This window comes from Petaurus breviceps, unplaced genomic scaffold (genome assembly GCF_028583685.1).
Source record: "Petaurus breviceps papuanus isolate PSGF00001 unplaced genomic scaffold, PetGlider_PUasm1.0 37, whole genome shotgun sequence".
Classification (NCBI taxonomy): domain Eukaryota; kingdom Metazoa; phylum Chordata; class Mammalia; order Diprotodontia; family Petauridae; genus Petaurus; species Petaurus breviceps.
Genome location: NW_027186296.1, coordinates 51,702,859 through 51,721,484, shown reverse-complemented (window position 1 = coordinate 51,721,484; position 18,626 = coordinate 51,702,859). Strand labels below are relative to the sequence as shown.

Sequence of the window (18,626 nt, the reverse complement as noted above, 5' to 3'; positions counted from 1 at the left end):
GTTGGCACTTTTTATATATTTTATGGCTATGTATGTTATGTGTTACGATTCTCCTAACCCATGTAGATAATCTACTGTATGCAACTTTGATAAGAATATTGTATATTATCTATTTGCTTATGCACTTTGTATTTAGTAAATTATTATTTTGACATCCATTTATAAACTGTCCATATGACATGGAATGTGGGATGGAGGGCTAAGGTGAATGAGAACAAGAGTGCAGAGAAAGCTACAGGAGGAAGGAACTTTTGCTATAGGGATGGTTGCTTTGAATTACTAGGATTAGGAGAAAAGAATTTAGGAGTTTGCCTATCATAGGATTCAGTTTAATTTAGTTCAGCAAGCATTTTTTAAGTTCTTTCAATGTGCTAGGCACTGTACTGGGAATACAAAACCAAAAGTAAAGCAATCACTACCCTCAAGGAGTTCACATTCTATTGGAATAGAGAGCATGTACATAAATAAGCATATACAAAATAAATGCAAAGTAGTTTTGTGGAAGCGGGGTATTAGTTGCTGGGGAATTAGTAAAGACATTAGTGTTAGTAAATGACTAGTATTTGGGTCTCATAGGCCATATTACTCAGATGAAGTGCCTCATTTTTAGCCTTTTCCTAAGATGAGAAATGAAGGGAAGGGAAAGGAGAAAGGAGCAACAAATATTTATTAAATACATAATATGTGCCAGGTACTGTACTAAGCACTTTACATATATTATCATTTCATCCATACATTCAGAATATATACTGCACATGGAACAAGTGCTCAGCACTCCATCTCTTATTTCCCAGAAGCACAAATTCTCTGGCACAAGCCTTTTGAGCACAGTGACTAGCATATAGTAAGTGCTTAATATTTGTTTGTTGTTGATTATTTAACTGATTAATTGACCCCCTGATGCTTGAAATTTCTTATTAATATTAATCTCTTTTTGGTTTGGATTGTACTTTTTGCTATCAAAAATCCATTTCTTGTTCATGATTTTTAGCCTCTTATCAGACACCTTTTTTGTTCCACACTTAAGTCTCTTAGATAGAACATATATACATTTGACTACAGTTGACCTAGGAAGAATATTATAGGTAATTATTGTCATACATAGATATACACAACTCTATCATATATATATGCACACGCACACACACATATATATATAGTGTGTATATATATACTCATATCCTTGAATTTATGATGTGTTACAAAATATTTTTAAAATATTTCATTTTATCTACTTAATAATTGCTTCATTTTATTTCTTTCTTCAAATATGCTTTATTATTGGTAATCATCATTTAATTATCCACTATATTAAACATAGGATTCAACTTAAACTATAGAACAAACTATATTCCTTTCTTGAACTAAACTTCTACTGCAGAGAGCACAGCTCAGATGGGCTGGCCATATTGTTTGAATGCCAAACATATGCTTGCCTAAAAGACTATTTTTACAAAAACTCACACAAGGCAAGTGCTCACTTGATGGTCAGAAGAAGCGATACAAGGACATTCTCAAGGTCTCTCTGAAAAACTTTGGAAATGATTGCATGACATAGTAGACATTGGCACAGGACCACCCAGCATGGCATGCCTTCATCAAAGAAGGTACTGTGCTCTGTGCAGAATTGAATCAACTCAAAAAGAAAAAAGTGAGATGCACAAATTTAGAGAATCCACCCTAAATGTTCACATGGCCTACTTATACCCGACCTGTGGTACAGCCTTCCAAGCTAGTATTGGTCTGGTCAGCCACAACCGGACACACTGTAACTTGTCTTTTTGTTCCTCTTTGAGAATAAAGGGCAACAACCAACCAACCAGAGCAAAAATTAAACAGCCATATATTTTCAATGACAAAGGAAACTTTACATATAAGTTGATTATTTCTTTTACTCTGAGATCAATGATTCAGTTTTTAAAGTTTTGCATTTTTGATTTTGCACAAGATGTCTTACACTTATCTATTAGTCTTGACTTTTGTAATAAAAGTTTATTTTTTTGCCCTTTTTTCACAAGGTACTATTAATTTGATATTTCAAAGTACATTTGAAAATCTGTCCTCGCATAGGGTAAATCTGTAAAAATATTATTAACATGATTCCTAGTTATACAGGATGTCCTCAAAAATCTTAGGGAATTTGGTTTAAGCTACTAAAGGAAGACTTTAAATTACTTACTAAACTCCACTTTGATCTGAGTTGTGGTAAGATAAGGTAAACTTCAGAATATTAGAGATTTTTGAGTTATATCTGCAAGGAGAATGATTAGATACTAACATTATTACCAAGAAGAAAAATATTAGCATTCAATTATATGATAATAACTGATTTCTTAAGAATGGGTATAAGCTTACAATAGAAAAATCCCACAGGAAACAGTAGACTTTCCTTGAAAATGTTCGGTCATTAATACATCTGTGTTAATCTTGTCATAATTTGATTTGAGACTACATATATTCCTATTCAAGGAAGCTCTTCCTTATCAGAGTAAATATATTAAAATGGTCAAATTATAGTCATTAACTTCTTGCTAACACAGAAATATAAACTAGTCAGCCAAGGTGGGGGGGAAGGGAATCAGGACAAAATATGTAACTGTAAGAGGTGATCACATTATGGTCAGAAATACTTAAGATGTTGATATCATTTATGTGGGTACTCCCCTCCATGGCTTAGTTGATCTATGACCAGAAAATTAAGGAGAAACTGTATTCCATTCCTATATATAACATTTTCCCTAATCTGCTCTGACCATTGATCTCCCCAGTTTCCTTTAAGTCTCACCTTTTACATCAAACTTTCCTCAACCATTTTTAATACTAGTACCTTCCCTTTGTTAACTATTTCCTCTTTATCCTGCTTTGTATATATTTGTTTGCATGTTGTCTCCCCCATTAGATTGTAAGATCCTTGAGGGCAGAAACTGTCTTTTACCGCTTTTTGTATCCTCAGTGCTTAGCACATTACGTGGTACATGGTACCACTATATAGTACATAAGTACAGAGTACATAGGAAATATTTAATGATTGGTTGATTGATTGATGATTGCCTATCTTTTAATAGTTTTATCACCAAATACTATAATGATAAACTATTAGACTTCATCACAAAAACATGATTACAACCTTAAAAATTTGTTAATTAATCATTTGAAGACTTAGAGTTTAACGTCACTAGTTTCACTAATGTTTCCTGAAAGTCACACGTAAACATTTATTGAGCACCTTTTACAGGCAGGGTCCTCAGATTGATATAAAGGTTAACCCTGAAAGGAGAGACAATGTCCTGAATCCTCAATATGAATATAAAGGAATATTAGATTTAGTTATCTAAAAAATAACATGTGAGATAATTGTCTTTTTTATCTAGTTTTGGTTTTGGTAGGTAAGAATTGCACTGGATGAGAAATTTTAGTGTAAAGGACACTTGTTGAAAAATCTTATAAATGAAATAGGCGTAATGAAAAATATTATATCAGGCAAGGTCCACAGAGTCATAGTTAACCTACTTCAAGAAACTTCCTCTAATTTTTCTCCTTAATTTTTCTTTTTTCTTTCTTTTTAAAAATTATTTATTTATTTACTTTGAGTTTGCAACATTCAGTTCCACAAACTTTTGAGTTTCAAATTTTCTCCCCCTTCTTCTCCTCCTCCCTTCCCCCATGGTGGCATGCAGTCCAATATAGGTTGTACAAATACCTTCACATTAAACACTAGTCAAGTTGTAAAGGATTATAACCAATGTAATGAACAACAAGAAAGGAACAAAAGAAAACAAAAGAGAGAGAGAACAAGTAGTTTGCTTCATTTGCATTCAGACTCTGTAAATCTTCCTCTGGATGTGGATGACCTTTTCCATCATGAGTCCTTTGGAGTTGTCTTATAACCTTGCATTGCCGAGATGAGCCCAGTTTATCAAAGTTAGTCATCACAGATACGATGTGTCTGTAATTGTGTACAATGTTCTCCTAGTTCTGCTCCCTTCACTCAGAATAAGTTTCTTTTTTTTTTAATAGTTTCATATCTACATTTCTTTTCTTTTTTTTTTTTGGAGGGGGGAGGGCATGGCAGTTGGGGTTAAGTGACTTACTCAAGGTCACACTGCTAGTAAGTGTGTCAAGTATCTGAGACCAGATTTGAACTCAGGTCCTCCTGACTCCAGGGCCGGTGCTCTATTCCCTGCGCCACCTAGCCGCCCCTCAGCATCAGTTTCTATAAGTCCAGGTTATCATGAAGTCCATCTGTTTCTCACTTCTTATAGCACAACAGTATTCCATTACATTCATATACCACAACTTGTTTAGCCATTCCCAATTGATGGGTATTCCCTTGATTTCCAATTCTTTGCCACCATGAAAAGACCTGCTAAAAATATTTTTCTACATATAAGTTCCTTTTCCCACTCATATGATCTCTTTGGGATACATCCCATAGAGGTGGTATTCCTGGGTCAAAAGGTGTGCACATTTTTATAGCCCTTTGAACATAGTTCCAAATTGCTCTCTAGAATGGTTACATCAGTTCACAACTCTTTCAGCAATGCATTAGTGTTCCAATTTTCCCACGTCTCCTCCAGCATTTATCATTTTCCTGTTTTGTCATGTTAGCCAATCTGACCAGTGAGATGTGGTACCTCAGAAGTGTTTTGATTTGCATTTCTCTAATCAATAGTGATTCAGAGCATTTTTTCATATGCTTATATAGATATCTTTAGTTTCTTCTTCTGAAAACTGCCTGTTCATATCCTTTGACCATTTGTTAATTGGGGAATGACTTGTATTCTTATACACTCAGTTCTCTGTATATTTTAGAAATGAGGCCTTTATCAGAAACACTGGTTGTAAAAATTCTTTCCTAATTTTCCACTTCCCTCTTAATCTTGGTTATATTGGCTTTGTTTGTGCAAGCACTTTTCAATTTAATCAAAATTATCCATTTTGCATTTCATAATGCTCTCTATCTCTTGTTTGGTCATAAATTTTTCCCTTCTCCATATATCTGACAGGTAAGCTATTCCTTACTCTCCCAGACTGCTTATAGTATCAACCTTTATATCTAGATTGTGAACCCATTTAGACTTTATTATGCCCAGTTTATGCCATGTTATTTTCCAATTTTCCAAGCAGTTTTTTTAGATAGTAAGTTCTTATCCCAGAAGCTAGAGTTTTTGGGTTTATCCAATAGTAGATCACTGTAGTCATTGATTACTGTGTCTTATGTATCTGATCTATTCCACTGATCCATTACTCTATTACTCAGCCAGTACCAAGTAGTTTTGATGACTGCTGCTTTAAAATTTGGTATGGCTAGGCCACCTTCCCTAGCATTTCTTTTCATTAATTCCCTTGATATTCTGGACCTTTTGTTCTTTCAGATTAATTTTGTTACTGTTTCTTCTAGCTCTCTAAAATAATTTTTTTGGTAGATTGATTGGTATGGCACTAAATAGGTAAATTAATTTAGGTAAAATGATCATTTTTATTATATTAGCTCAACCTAACCATAAGCAACTGATGTTTTTCCAGTTATTTAGATCTGACTTTATTTGTATGAAAAGTGTTTTGTAATTGTGTTCTTTAGTTCCTGGGTTTGTTTTGGCTAGTAGACTCCCAAATATTTTATAATGTCTACAGTAACTTTAAATGGAATTTCTCTTTCTATTTCTTGTTGTTGGGCTTTATTAGAAATATATAGGCATGCCAAGGATTTCTCCTTAATTTTCTGACCATAGATCTCCTAAGTCTTGAAAGGAATACCCACATCTATGATATCTATCATCTTAACCGAATCAAAAATTTGATGATATTCTAATTGGAATGATTTGAGTCAGTAAAATGCATTGATTTTCTTAATTGAATAGGGTATTTTGAGTGCCATATGGGTCAGTTAACTTAACACAAGAAAAATTTTTCACAGTCTAAGAATTCATTCCTTATACTATCCAATTAGCCATCTTGAAATATATTGTTGATCTCATGGTATTGGGTAAGAAAATGTAAATTGCTCAAAACCCATCACCACTAATAGAGAAACAATTATAAATGTACTGATGACCAGTTGTTTGTTGTAGAATTTATCTGGTATATATTAATTTGTCTTCCTGAACTTAAATAAAAGGGCATGTTTAAGAATTACAGTTAAGAGACAGCCAAGCCATGTGATTCTTGTACAAAACATTGTTTAAAACTCATAACCTCCATGAGGTGTTCCCTTAGCTAATTTTACTCACTACATAGTCTATCACTTTGCCATTACCACCTTATTATTTAGGTACATAATTATATTCTCTACAATTTCTTCCTATATATTTAATTTATACCTACCTGTTTTGTTTAACAGTAAATAATCATCTCACAATTGCAAGCAACAGGTATCAGGTTAGCCAGACCATTTAAGACTCTTCCTTCTTTCTGCTCTAATCCTGGTAGTAATTTTTAAATGACCGGAAAAAAAACTGAAGTTACCTCAGCACAATTTTGACTCTGCTTCATTGCCTTTTTTTTTTTCAAAATTCCCCTGTTGTTCCACACCAGCACCTAAAAACCATTATTGAATTCTAGCAATCTATTCTAGAGTCGCTATCCAGGTTATTTGTTTCAAAAGTATTTGCATTTCTCCTAAAATCGTGTGCTTTTTCATTGATAGTTATGTTAACTAGTGACTGCCTCTTATTATTGAATTGATTTAATTTAGTTTTCATTTGTTCATTGTGCTTGTGGAAATAAAATTAATCAGAGTTCTATCATATTAATTTTGATTATAGAAGTTGGAGATTTGAAGGAGCTGCAGACATTAGACATTTCTACCAATCGTTTGCTAACTTTACCAGAGAGGCTTCATATGTGCCTTTCTCTGCAGTATCTAACTGTGGACCGAAATCACTTATGGTGTGTACCTCGCCATCTTTGCCAACTTCCTAGCCTCAATGAACTCTCGATGGCTGGAAACCGTCTTGCATTTTTGCCACTTGGTAAGTGATTGCATTTGTCAATAAAATTTTTATTAAAAATATTTCATTATCTAAGGGAAAGAAGCTTTTTCTTTGTTTTCTTTATAAACATTTAAATCAGTTTTTATAGTATCCAATATATCACTACTGTTTAACAAAGAGAAATTATTTTAAGTCCTAAATCTTCCATTTTTAAAGTTTGAAACATGTGACAAGATATAAGCATTCTGGAAGTAAAATTAAAATATTAACAGCAGCAGTAGTAGTAGTTTATGTATATAACGAAATTCAGAATGGTGTATGTTTACAGAGTGGTCTCAGAGCCAAGAAAAACTGTGTTCAACTTCAACTTTTGACACATACTGGTTGTGTGACCCTTAGCAAATCACTTAACCTCTCAGTGCTCTGAGCAACTGGACTATAATTTGTAGAGAAGGTGCTGATATGTAGAGAGAGAGAGAGTCAGAAACCGAAAGAGTTAAAGTTAGAATTTCCTCATCTGGGAAGTCATCAGTTAAGTCATAGACCTTGTTGTAGTTTGTTATTAATTTTTTGAAGAGGACCAATGACATTACAAGGATGGTATCTAACATGTAAATGAATTGGATTTAAGTGAGGCAGAGCTACACAAAGTCATCAGCTTCATTCTCTCCTCCAGAGTCATCAATCATAGACCTAGTTGCTACATGATAAGACCTGTTTTTTGTGCACTAGTTCTTTAAGTGGTTGAGAAAGCTAATGAGTTTCCTTGCTTTCCAAGACATTGTGGACTGGTTCTTAGTGGTTGAGAAAGCTATTGAGTTTCCTTGCTTTCCAAGACATAAAGGGTTAAAGTCAGGAGTAGTTAGTATCCAAAATTTTCCTGAGCTTCTGCTGCCTTCTGGGAATGCTTTCCTGACCTAATATGGCTGGTGAGCTTGGAGACTTATAGAAGAAGAGAGCAGTATTTTATTTGATTTAACAACCTTATAAAATTGGTTCTTTTAATCTCTTATCAGTAGAATTTTTTTTATTGAATTACATGGTCTATATGGAGTTTATTGCATTTTAATCCCCAAACCTGAATCACTGGTCTGGCCTGAGTTAGGTCTTACCCAAAATGCCCTATTCCTAAAACATTTATATAGCACTTGACCATTTACAAAGATTTTTTTCCTTACAACAATCTTGTGAAGTAAATAATAAAAGTACTACCAAAATCTGGCTCCTCTTTTTATACAAAAAGAAAAAAAAAGACTAAAAAGGTCTTTGTAGCTTGCCCCAGTTTACAAAATTCATGTTAACCCATTTATTTGAATGCAAGTCCAGTTTTGACAAAGGATGTGGGATATGTTTAAAAAAAAAGTTGGACACTAATGAAAATTTGGCTTCCACCTACAGAGACAAATTCATTTTACTAAGAGCACTAGAATTTTTACTAAAGTAACAAGGTACTATAATCAATGATAGAGCCAGACCAAAAAAAATTTTTTTAATTAAAAAAAAAAACTATAGCACTTTTAATGCCTTCTGTAATTTACTATTCCACCTGCTGAATTACAAATGTCATGTGGCTAATAATAATATATTATGTACCATAGATTTCTGTAAGTGATTCAGTTTGACTGTCAAAGAACATGAACCTCTGGGATAAGCAGTGCATTTATTTTCACTGAGAATTGAATTATTTCCTTAACTTGTAAACAAAAAAAAGTCCATTTAAAAATTGAAATATGAAGTTCCAAAGAGCCTTAAATTGTAATAATAATTATCGTGCTTTTTTATTCACAAAAGCATTTTTTCTTTGTGAATAATTTATCTCTGAGGACAATAACTGGATCTACACTTGGAAGAAAAGAAACTTTTGTCAACATATTATGAATACTTTTACTTTCCAGCTCAAAGATCTCTTCAAGAACTCTTTAAAACACTGGAAAAAATTAAATTCCCTTAATCACCCAAAATTTATTTTTTTCTTTTAGGGTTTTTTAAAAATTATTTTTAATATATTATTCACTTTTAGTTTTCAATATTCATTTCCACAAGATTTTGAGTTACAAATTTTATCCCCATCTTTCCCCTACTCCCCACCTCAAGATAGCGAACCTATTGAATACCCTTTTCCCCAATCTGTTCTCTCTTATATCCTCCCCCATTGCCCCCAAATTTCTAATAGGACAAGATGGATTTCTATACCCCAGTGGCTGTATATCTTGTTTCCCAGTTGCATGTGAAAAAACAATTTTTTTTGACATTTGTTTTAAAACTTTGATTTCCAGATTCTTTCCCTTCTTCACTCTTCACCCACCCCCACTGGGAAGACAAGCAATTAAATATAGGTTGTACATGTGTAGTTACACAAAATGTTTCCGTAGTAGTTATATTGTGAAAGACTAACTATAGTTCCCTCCATCCTATCCCATCCCCCACTTATTCTGTTTTCTCCTTTGACCCTGTCCCATTTCAAAAGTGTTTCTTTTTTTTGAACCCTCTCCCCCAATCTGCCCTCCCTTCTATCATCCCCCCTCTTATCCTCTTCTCCCTACTTTCCTTTAGGATAAGATACCCATTTGAATGCGTATGCTTTCCCTCCTTAAGCCAAATCCAATGTGAGTAAGGTTCATCCATTCCCTTTCACCTTTCTGCTCTTCCCCTTGTAACAATTTTTAACAGTTTTCTCTTGCCTCTTTCATATGAGATAATTTACCCTATTCTATATCTCCCTTTCTTCTTCTTCCAATATGTTCCTTTCACCTCTTAATTTTATTTTTTAGAAATCATCCCTTCATATTCAACTGATTCTGTGCCTTCTATATATACATATACACACACATATATATTTATATATATATATATATATATATATATATACACACACACATACACACATATGTATATTCCCTTCAACTATCCTCATACTGAGAAAAAGTCTCATGAGTTACAATTATTGTTTTTCCATGTAGGAATGTAAATAGTTCAACTTTAATAAGTTCTTTATGATTTCTTTTTCCTGTTTACCTTCTCATGCTTCTTGTATTTAAAAGTCAGATTTTCTGTTCAGCTCTGGTTTTTTCATCAAGAATGCTTGAAAGTCCTCTATTTCATTGATTGACCATATTTTCCCCAGTTTTGCTGCTTAGGTGATTCTTGGTTTTAATCTAACTAGCTCCTTTGACCTCCAGAATATCATATTCCAAGCCCTTCAATCCCTTAATGTAGAAGCTGCTAGATCTTGTGTTATTCTGAGTGTATTTCCACAATACTCAAATTGCTTCTTCCTGACTGCTTATGATATTTTCTCCTTGACTTGAGAACTGTCGAATTTTGCTATAATATTCCTAGGAGTTTTCTTTTTGGGATCTTTTTCAAGAGGCGATCAGTGAATTCTTTCAATTTCTGTTTTGCCCTCTGGTTCTAGAATATCAGGGCAATTTTCCTTGAGAATTTCTTGAAGGATTTCTAGGCCCTTTTTTTTTATCATGGCTTTCAGGTAGTATAATAATTTTTAAATTATCTCTCCTGGATCTATTTTTCAGGTCAGTGGTTTTTCCAATGAGATATTTCACATTGCCTTCTATTTTTTCATTTGTTTGGATTTGTTTTATAGTATCTTGATTTCTCATAAACTCAGTAGCTTCCATTTGCTCCATTCTAATTTTGAAGGAATTGTTCTCTTCAGTGAGCTTTTGAAATTCCTTTTCCATCTGGGCAATTCAGTTTTTTAAGGCATTCTTCTCATTGGCTTTTTGGGCCTCTTTTGCCATTTGAGTTAGTCTATTTTTAAGGTGTTGCTTTCTTCAGTATTTTGGGGGGTCTTCCATTTAGCAGGCTGTTGACTCACCTTTCATGATTTTCTTGCATCATTCTCAGTTCGCTTCCCAATTTTTCTTCCACTTCTCTTACTTGATTTTAAAAATCCTTCTTGAGCTCCTCCATGGCCTGTAGCCAGTTAATATTTTTCTTGGAACCTTTTGATACAAGAGTTTTGACTTTGTTTTCTTCTTCTGGTTCCATGTTTTGATCCTTTTTGTCCCCCAAAAAGAATTCTATGGTCTGATTGTGCTTCCTCATATTGCCAGCTAGTTACTTGATTTTTGAGCTCTTTGCCATGGTAGAACTCTGCTTCCAGAGTGGAGAAAGGTGTGTCCCAAATCTTTGGAGTTTTCACAGTTTCCAGAGCTATGAGGAAGGCACCCTCTCTATAGCCCCCACAAGTTTTGGCACACTGGCATTCCTCACCCCAGGAGCACTGCCCAAGACTACGACCCTGATCCAAGCAGGTCAAAGCAAGAGTGATTACCCCCTGAATGGTCACTTGGTCCCCCTACAATCTGTAGTCCAGGAGCTCCAGAAGCAGCCACAGGGTAGCAGCTGCAGCCACAGTGTCTCCACCACCTCTCGCCCCAGGGGCAGGGGCTGGACAGAGCTCTTCTGTTAGCCAGTTCCAACAGAGTTCCCTACTGACCTTTTACTTTCTCTTTGGCGTTTATTGGTTGAGAAGTCTATAAACTGCCACAGCTGCTGGTGATTCACTCTCCTGAAGTCTGCTCTGGCCATTCCATGCCACTGGGCACTCCTGCCCCAGGTCTGGGACCATGTGTCTCACACAGGATTGTGCTCAGCTCCAAGTTTGGTGCTATAGACCCTTTCTGTCAGCCTGCCAGGCCGCCTTCAGCAAGAGATTTCTTTCTCTCTGTCACTTCTTGGGTTCTGTATCTCTAAAATTTGTTTAGAGTCTTTTTTTTTTTTTACCAGTATTAGAAGTGGTTGGAGCAGGAGCTGAAGTTCCTGCTTTTACTCCACTATCTTGGCTCCACCCCCCCAACAGTTAATTTTCATAATTTTTTTGAAATTATTGTTCCCTAAGTAACAATTAAATTATTTATTCAAAAAGTTAATTAAACAAAGAAAACTTTCAGAAACAAGCAACCTTCCTAAGTAAACAGATCAAGAATGGGAATGATGTAACGAAGGAAAAGAAACATAATTTGATATTTTTTTTCTAAAGAATGAATGTGCCATATTCTCTAATCACCATCTCATAGGGCAGGTATGTATAAGCCCATGCATAGACTTTCCAAAGCCATAAGCAGAGAAAGATTATTTGTCTTCATGAGTAGAAATGCTAGTGTGAGTAACCATGTTGTTTTCATGTTTCCTCAGTTGTGTATTTCTCCTTGGTACCAGGAGTAAGCTTTTGAAGTACTGGACATTCTTTCAAATGTATAGTGGTCACATTAATATCTCTATTTCAGGGTTTTATTGGGGCCATTTAGCCCCATTGACCCTTTGGTTGCCATCACCATTCTTTTTATCTGTTGATGAGGGTGTGTATGCCTGCCAGAAGCTGCAGCTTTTCCTATACTTGCAAACCCATACATACTCACACTCTTCTCCTTAGCCAAATGCTTTCATTTATTTCTTCACTGTTGCAGAGCACTGTATGAGGCATGCTAGGGTTGTTTTCTCTTTAAACAGAAAATATATAACAGCAGTGTGCTCAGAGCAAGAAACAGTGTTACCAAATTCTTTCCTGGTTCTAGTACCTTCTTTATTTGCTTTGCCTTTGACTTCTTTTTCCTTAGTGATAGAGGAAATGATACACATCTGCTGAGTCAGTACACTAAATATTTGTTATCTAATTCTTAATTGAACCTTCACTTTTGTAATATTTCCCTAATTGACTTTCTATCACACCCCCCAAAGTGGCTGTTCCAAAGCTTTTTTCCTAAAAGCCTCCCATACCATACCCTACCCATTCCCTCTCAGAAGAGAACCTTGCCTTATACTTTATTGGAAAAATAGAGGCCATTTGCAGTGTATTTGTCTTTTCTTTCTCTCGCTATCTCGAAACTGCTTGATCATCCCCCATTCCCTCCTGTATTCCAGTCTCTGATGGAGAATTGCCCTTTTGCTCACCAAAGTCAGCCCTTGTGCCCCACATGTACCCTTGGTCCTGTTTCTTCCTGTCTCCTCTGGTAGATTTCCCTTAACCATCCTCTCTCTCTCTAGTTTTTAATCTCTCCCTTACTATAGGGTTCTCCCATACTGCCTCACTTCACCTTATCTTACCCTCCAGCAATTGTTCTATATCTTAGAAAGAATTATTTATGTGTACTGCTTCCGCTTTCTCCTCACTTTTAAATTATTTTTAATCTGTCTTGTAATGTCATCACTTAAGTGAATCTATTTCTCCAGAGTTGCTAGTGATCTCTTAATCATTTAATCTTGATTGGTGGTTTCCTTTTTCTCCCACTCCATCTAGGCCAGGCCCTAGCTATATGTACTTAACTCTGTTCTGCAGTTATTTTCTCAAGAGCAATAACAATAACAATAACAACACACACACATTCCTACTATGTACCAGGCACTGTGCTAAGCCCTGGTAATACAAAAAGAGGCAAAAGATAGTTCCTTCCCTCACATAGCTTAACAGTCTAATAAAAGAGAAAACATGCAAACTTATTTACAAAGCAAGCTATATACAGGATGAATAAGAAATAATTAACAAAGAGAAGACAATGGAATTAAGAGGAACTGAGGAAGGCTTCCTGCAGAAAGTGAGATTTTAGTTTATACTTAAAGGAAGCCAGGGAGGTCAGTAGTCAGAATGACGGAGGGAGAGCACTCCAGGCATGTGGGACAACCAGAGAAAATGCTTCTGCTTTTGACTTCTCCTGATTCCTTACTTGGTGCTAGAGGAAGTTAGACAACTGTACGAGAGTGGGTACATGGCAAATATGTTATCTAATATTAATTTTTACCTTTACTGCTCTATGTAGGTCTTTTTATTTTTCTCTAATGGACTTTCTATCATATTTCCCAAAGTGACAGTTCCAAAGCTCCCCTTCTAAAGCTTCCTATACCACACCCTTTCTGTTCCCTCTCAGAAGAGAACTTTGCCTCATACTTTTATTGACAAAATAGAAGTAAAGTTATTTATTTTATGGCCAAGTAAATTAAGAGATGAAGTATCTGATTTTTGTACCATCAAAGAGGCCAGTGTCTTTGGATCAAAGTCTGTGTGAAAGGGAATAATGTGTAAGAAGTCTGGAAAGGTAGGAGCGAGCTAGGTTATTAAGGGCTTTGAATGCCAAATAAAGGATTTTTGTATTTGATCTTGGAGGCAATAGAGAGCCCCTTAAATTTATTGAACAAGGTGGTGACATGGTTGGATCTGCACTTTAGAAAAATGTTATATTGGAGTGGGAAGAGGCTTGAGGCAGGTGGGTCTACCAGCAGGATATTTCAATAGTCCAGGAATGAGGTGATAAAGGTCTGCACCAGAGTGGGGGCAGTGTCATGGAAGATAAAGGGCCATCATTGAGATATATTGTAAAGGTGAACTAGATAGGCCTTGGCAAAGACTGGATGTGAGGTGAGAGGTGGTGAGTCGTCCAAGGTATCTGCTGGGTTGTAGGCCTGAGGTACTCAGGAACATGGTGTTGTCCTCAGCAATAATAGAAATGTTTGAAAGGGGAAAAGGTTTAATGATAAGCAAGAAAATAAAATGAGTTCAGTTTTAGACATGTTGAATTTAAGATGTTTATTAGATATCCAGTTCAAGATGTCTGAAAAGCAGTTGGAGTTGTGAGATAGGAAGCTAGCAGATTGATTGCATAAGTAGATTTGACAGTCATCAGAATAGAAAATCAAAGTAAATCCATGGGAGTTAATGTGTTCACCAAATGAAGCAATATATAGAAAGGACAGAAGAGGGCCTTATGGGACACCTCTCGTTAGAGAGCCTAAAATGGATGAGTATCCAGCAAAAGAGACTGGCAAGGATGAGTCTAATAGGTAAGAAGAGAACCAGGAGAGAATGATGTCCCAAAAACACAGAGAGAAGAGAGTTTCAAAACGTGGAGAGTAACCAAGAGTGTCAAAGGCCATTGGATTTGGAGAAAAGTCCTCTGTACTCTTCTGCCCCCACATTCCACTTCTGGAGCCATAATCAAATACACTTTTCTAGTGTTTCCAGGAGGGGCGTCATTATTTTCCTATATAGTTCTACTCATTATTCCTGTAACTTTTCAAACCAAACTATTCCCTCTCTGGTATTTTGTCTTCCCTTATTGAAATATAAGCTCCTTGATGGCAAGAATTGTCTTCATTTTTGTATTTGTATACACAGACATTAAATGCACAGTATTTTCTATCTAGTACTTAATAAGTGATTTTTCAATGATTCCTGTATTCAATTCTAATGACCTTTTCTTAATTCTCAACCTTACATCTCTATAGAATTTGACACTGTTGATTATCTGCTTCTTCTAAATACTGAAAATTTTTTTATGACACTGCTCACTTTTGTTTCTCTTCCTACTTAACTGAACCTTCTCAGTCTCATTTGTCTTAGTCTGTCCCCACTCCAGTCCATCCTCCACACATCTGCCAGAGGGGTATTCCAAAAGCTGAGGTTCTAATCATATCACTGCTGAGATAAAAAGCTCCAGGAATTCTCTGTTGCCTCTGTGGTAAAATGCAAAGCCCTCTATTTAATATTTAAAGCCCATCACAATCTGGTAACAACCTCCTTTTCTAGAATTATTATACTTTACTCCCACTCCTACATTCTGTGGTCCAGTCAAATAGACCTAATTGTTCTTCCTTGTACACTTTACTCCATCCCCCATCTCTGGGCATTTGGTCAGATTGTCCCCATGCTTTTAATTGACTCCTGGTTTACCCCCACCTCTTAGAATCTCTGACTTCTTTGAAGCCTCAGCTTGAATTCCATCTCTTAAAGGAGACTTTTCCTTATCCCCTTCAGCTTCTATCCCCTCAGAAATGTTTCCCCTCAAAAAAAAATTCCTCCTATTTACTTATTTGTATATATTTCCCTTGATAGAATCTGAACTCCTTAAGGTAAAGGATGATTTCCAAAGTGCCTTATACTTCATAGGCACTAAATAAATACTTATTGATTGATTAATCATTACTTTTGAATTTTGACAGCTGGCATTTCTCTCCCCTTTGGTATTTGTGTCTTCCTAATTCCTGTCTGTTTGCTTATTATCTGTCTTAAAGTTTGCCCTGTTGTTTTTGTTCAGTTGTATCCAACTCTTTGTAGCCACATTTGTATTTTCTTGGCAAAGACACTAGAGTAGCTTGCCATTTCCTTCTCCATCTTGTTTTACAGATGAGGAAATTGAGGCAAGCAGGGTTAAGTGACTTGCTCAGAGTTGCACAGCTAGTAATTGTCTGAGGTCAGATTTGAACTCACAAAAATGAGTCTTCCTGATTCCAGTCCCAGTGCTCTATCCATTGCCTCGCCTAGCTGTCTCTAGTTTTTGATTTGCTCATACATTTTATCCCAACTCTTACTTATACCTAGCAATGACTTATGAATTTTTCCCCAAAATTTTTAGAACCCTTACTTCACCTGGTTACAGATCAGAGATTCTAAATGATCCATTAGCTTTTAGACTCTGCCCCAGGTTCATTCTACTTCCTATTGGTCCATTATTACTCTAGCTTCTCTTAGTTCTAAGTACAGCCTGCAATCTGTAGCCTGTATTTCATTTCTGCCTACCATCTACATACAGACAATGCTAGAGACATGTCATAGTCATAACTGGGGCTATTTGAATGCTGTAGAGCCATTCTGTAGGACTCATTTTACTCTAAAAAGATATTTTGAGGGTCCTGGGTTGTTTATAGTCATCTGTAGTTTAATGACAACAGATGTCTTAGTGTTTGGCTATCTTGCATGAAGGTGGCTCACAATATAAGCAGCCCAAAACTTTTTATAAATGTGAGCAATTATTATTGCTGGATATGACAAGGGTTAGTAACAGAAGCACAGATGAAATATCCCTATAATAGCTAACATCCTATGCCTTTTCACCCCTTCTCTGCTAAATTCCTTGCAGAAGTTAGCTATACTGGGTACTTCTACTTCCTGACCTCTCACTGTCTTCTAAATACTCTGTTAACTAACTTCTGATCTCATCTTTCAATTGACACTACTTTTGCCAAAGTTACCAGTGATCTCTTAATCTCAAAATCTAATGGATTGTCCTCAGTCTTTATCCTTCTTGGCCTTTCTGTAGTTTTTGACATAACTGATCACATTTTTCTCCTAGTACTCTCTTTTATCTGACTTTTTCATTGCACTTCTCTTAGTTCTTTTATTATTTCTCTAACCACTTCTTCTCAGTGTCCTTTGCTAATTCTTAGTCTATGTCTACTAAACATGGATGTACACCAAGGCTTTGTCCTAGACCCTCTCTCTTTTCTCCTTATACCATCATACTTGGTGATCCTATCAGTTCTCATGGGTTCATTTACAATATTTACAGGTATGATTCATTGATTTTTATCTATAGATATCTCTATATATAATATATATAATATATAATGTATAATATCTATACATATACTATATATCTAGACATCTATAAATAATATAGATATGAATGGAGGGAGATATGTAGATATAAAAGAGAGAAAGAAAGAGAGAGAATGAAAAAATGAATGTGCATGGGCATGAGCACAGGCAAACTTGAGCTGTACCTCTAGCCCTTGTCTCTTCTGACCTCCAGTCCTATATTACCAGTTGCCTTTCAGGCCTGTCAAACTCAACATGTCTAAAAAAAAAAAGTCATCGCTGTATTTCATCACATACTTTGTTATAGATTTTATGGCAAAATCTTAGCAAAAAAGTGAGATGTGACCATTACGTGGAGTTTTTTTTAATTGTGCTGGTATTACTTGTCTTTTAGTTTCTGCCAGTCTCGTACCAACTTTTCACTCACAAAAAACTCTTTCCACAGCTCTCTTTTCATGCTGTTCAGTGAACACAATCACTTTCAGCTTGAAGTCCACAGAATAATTTTTATATTTACCCATAATCAGAAAGAAATGCTTCATACTTTAATATGTTGCTGGCAGATGAACTGTACAGTTTAGCTAGTGCAGGAAGATACGAGTCTTACATATCACATGACCGAATCATGGCAATTTCACCTGCCTGTTTGTTCCCCTTGTGCCTAAGGCTCTTCATTAGGTTGAGTGACAATACCATTATACTACAGCATCCAAAACAAACCATAGAAGTCGGCTTTTGGAAATATGCCTCAGTGCATTTGCACTGAAAATTCTAGGCTTGCGTTTCACAATGCACAAGAGATAAATGTGTATCCATAGGCCACTGGTGAATACATTGCTGCCCTGTTTACCATTTAGGCAGTGTGATGAACAGAATTATACCATGGGATGATTACATGATGAAAGGTCATGAATCAATTTTTGGACTGAAAAAAAAATAGGATGTGACAGTTATGCGGTGATAATATGGTATCTTTCCCTCTAAATACTCCCCTCCTCCCAGCTTCACTCTCTCTGTCAAAGGCGTTAACATTTTAGGTTTGGAAACTTGGTTGTTCCCAATTTTTCACCTTTACTCCATTACTCATTCTCACTTACCCCATTTATGAAATCCATTGCCAAATCTTGTAATTTCTACCTTTACAGCATACTTTATATACACATTCTTTTCTCTACTCATACAGTAACTTCTCTAGTTTACGCCTTCAACACCTCTCACCTGAGCTATTTATTGTAATAAATTGGTCTTCCCAGTCCATCTGGCACTCAGCTGCCAAAGTGATTTTTCTAATGTACAGGGAACTCTAACCTACCCTACTCAGTAAATGCCAGTAGCTTCCTAATACCTCTAGGATCAAATATGAA

General features: G+C 35.7%; 1 protein-coding gene across 2 annotated transcripts in view; it reads left to right on the top strand.

Moving 5' to 3' along the window:
• LRRC28 (leucine rich repeat containing 28) overlaps positions 1 to 18,626 on the top strand; it is a 187,499-nt gene that overhangs the window by 110,534 nt on the left and 58,339 nt on the right. For both annotated transcript variants that reach the window (XM_069098495.1, XM_069098494.1), the window contains one exon: positions 6,765 to 6,971. In XM_069098495.1, the coding sequence (XP_068954596.1) occupies positions 6,765 to 6,971 (207 nt within the window). The remainder of the gene's footprint in view (positions 1 to 6,764; positions 6,972 to 18,626) is intronic.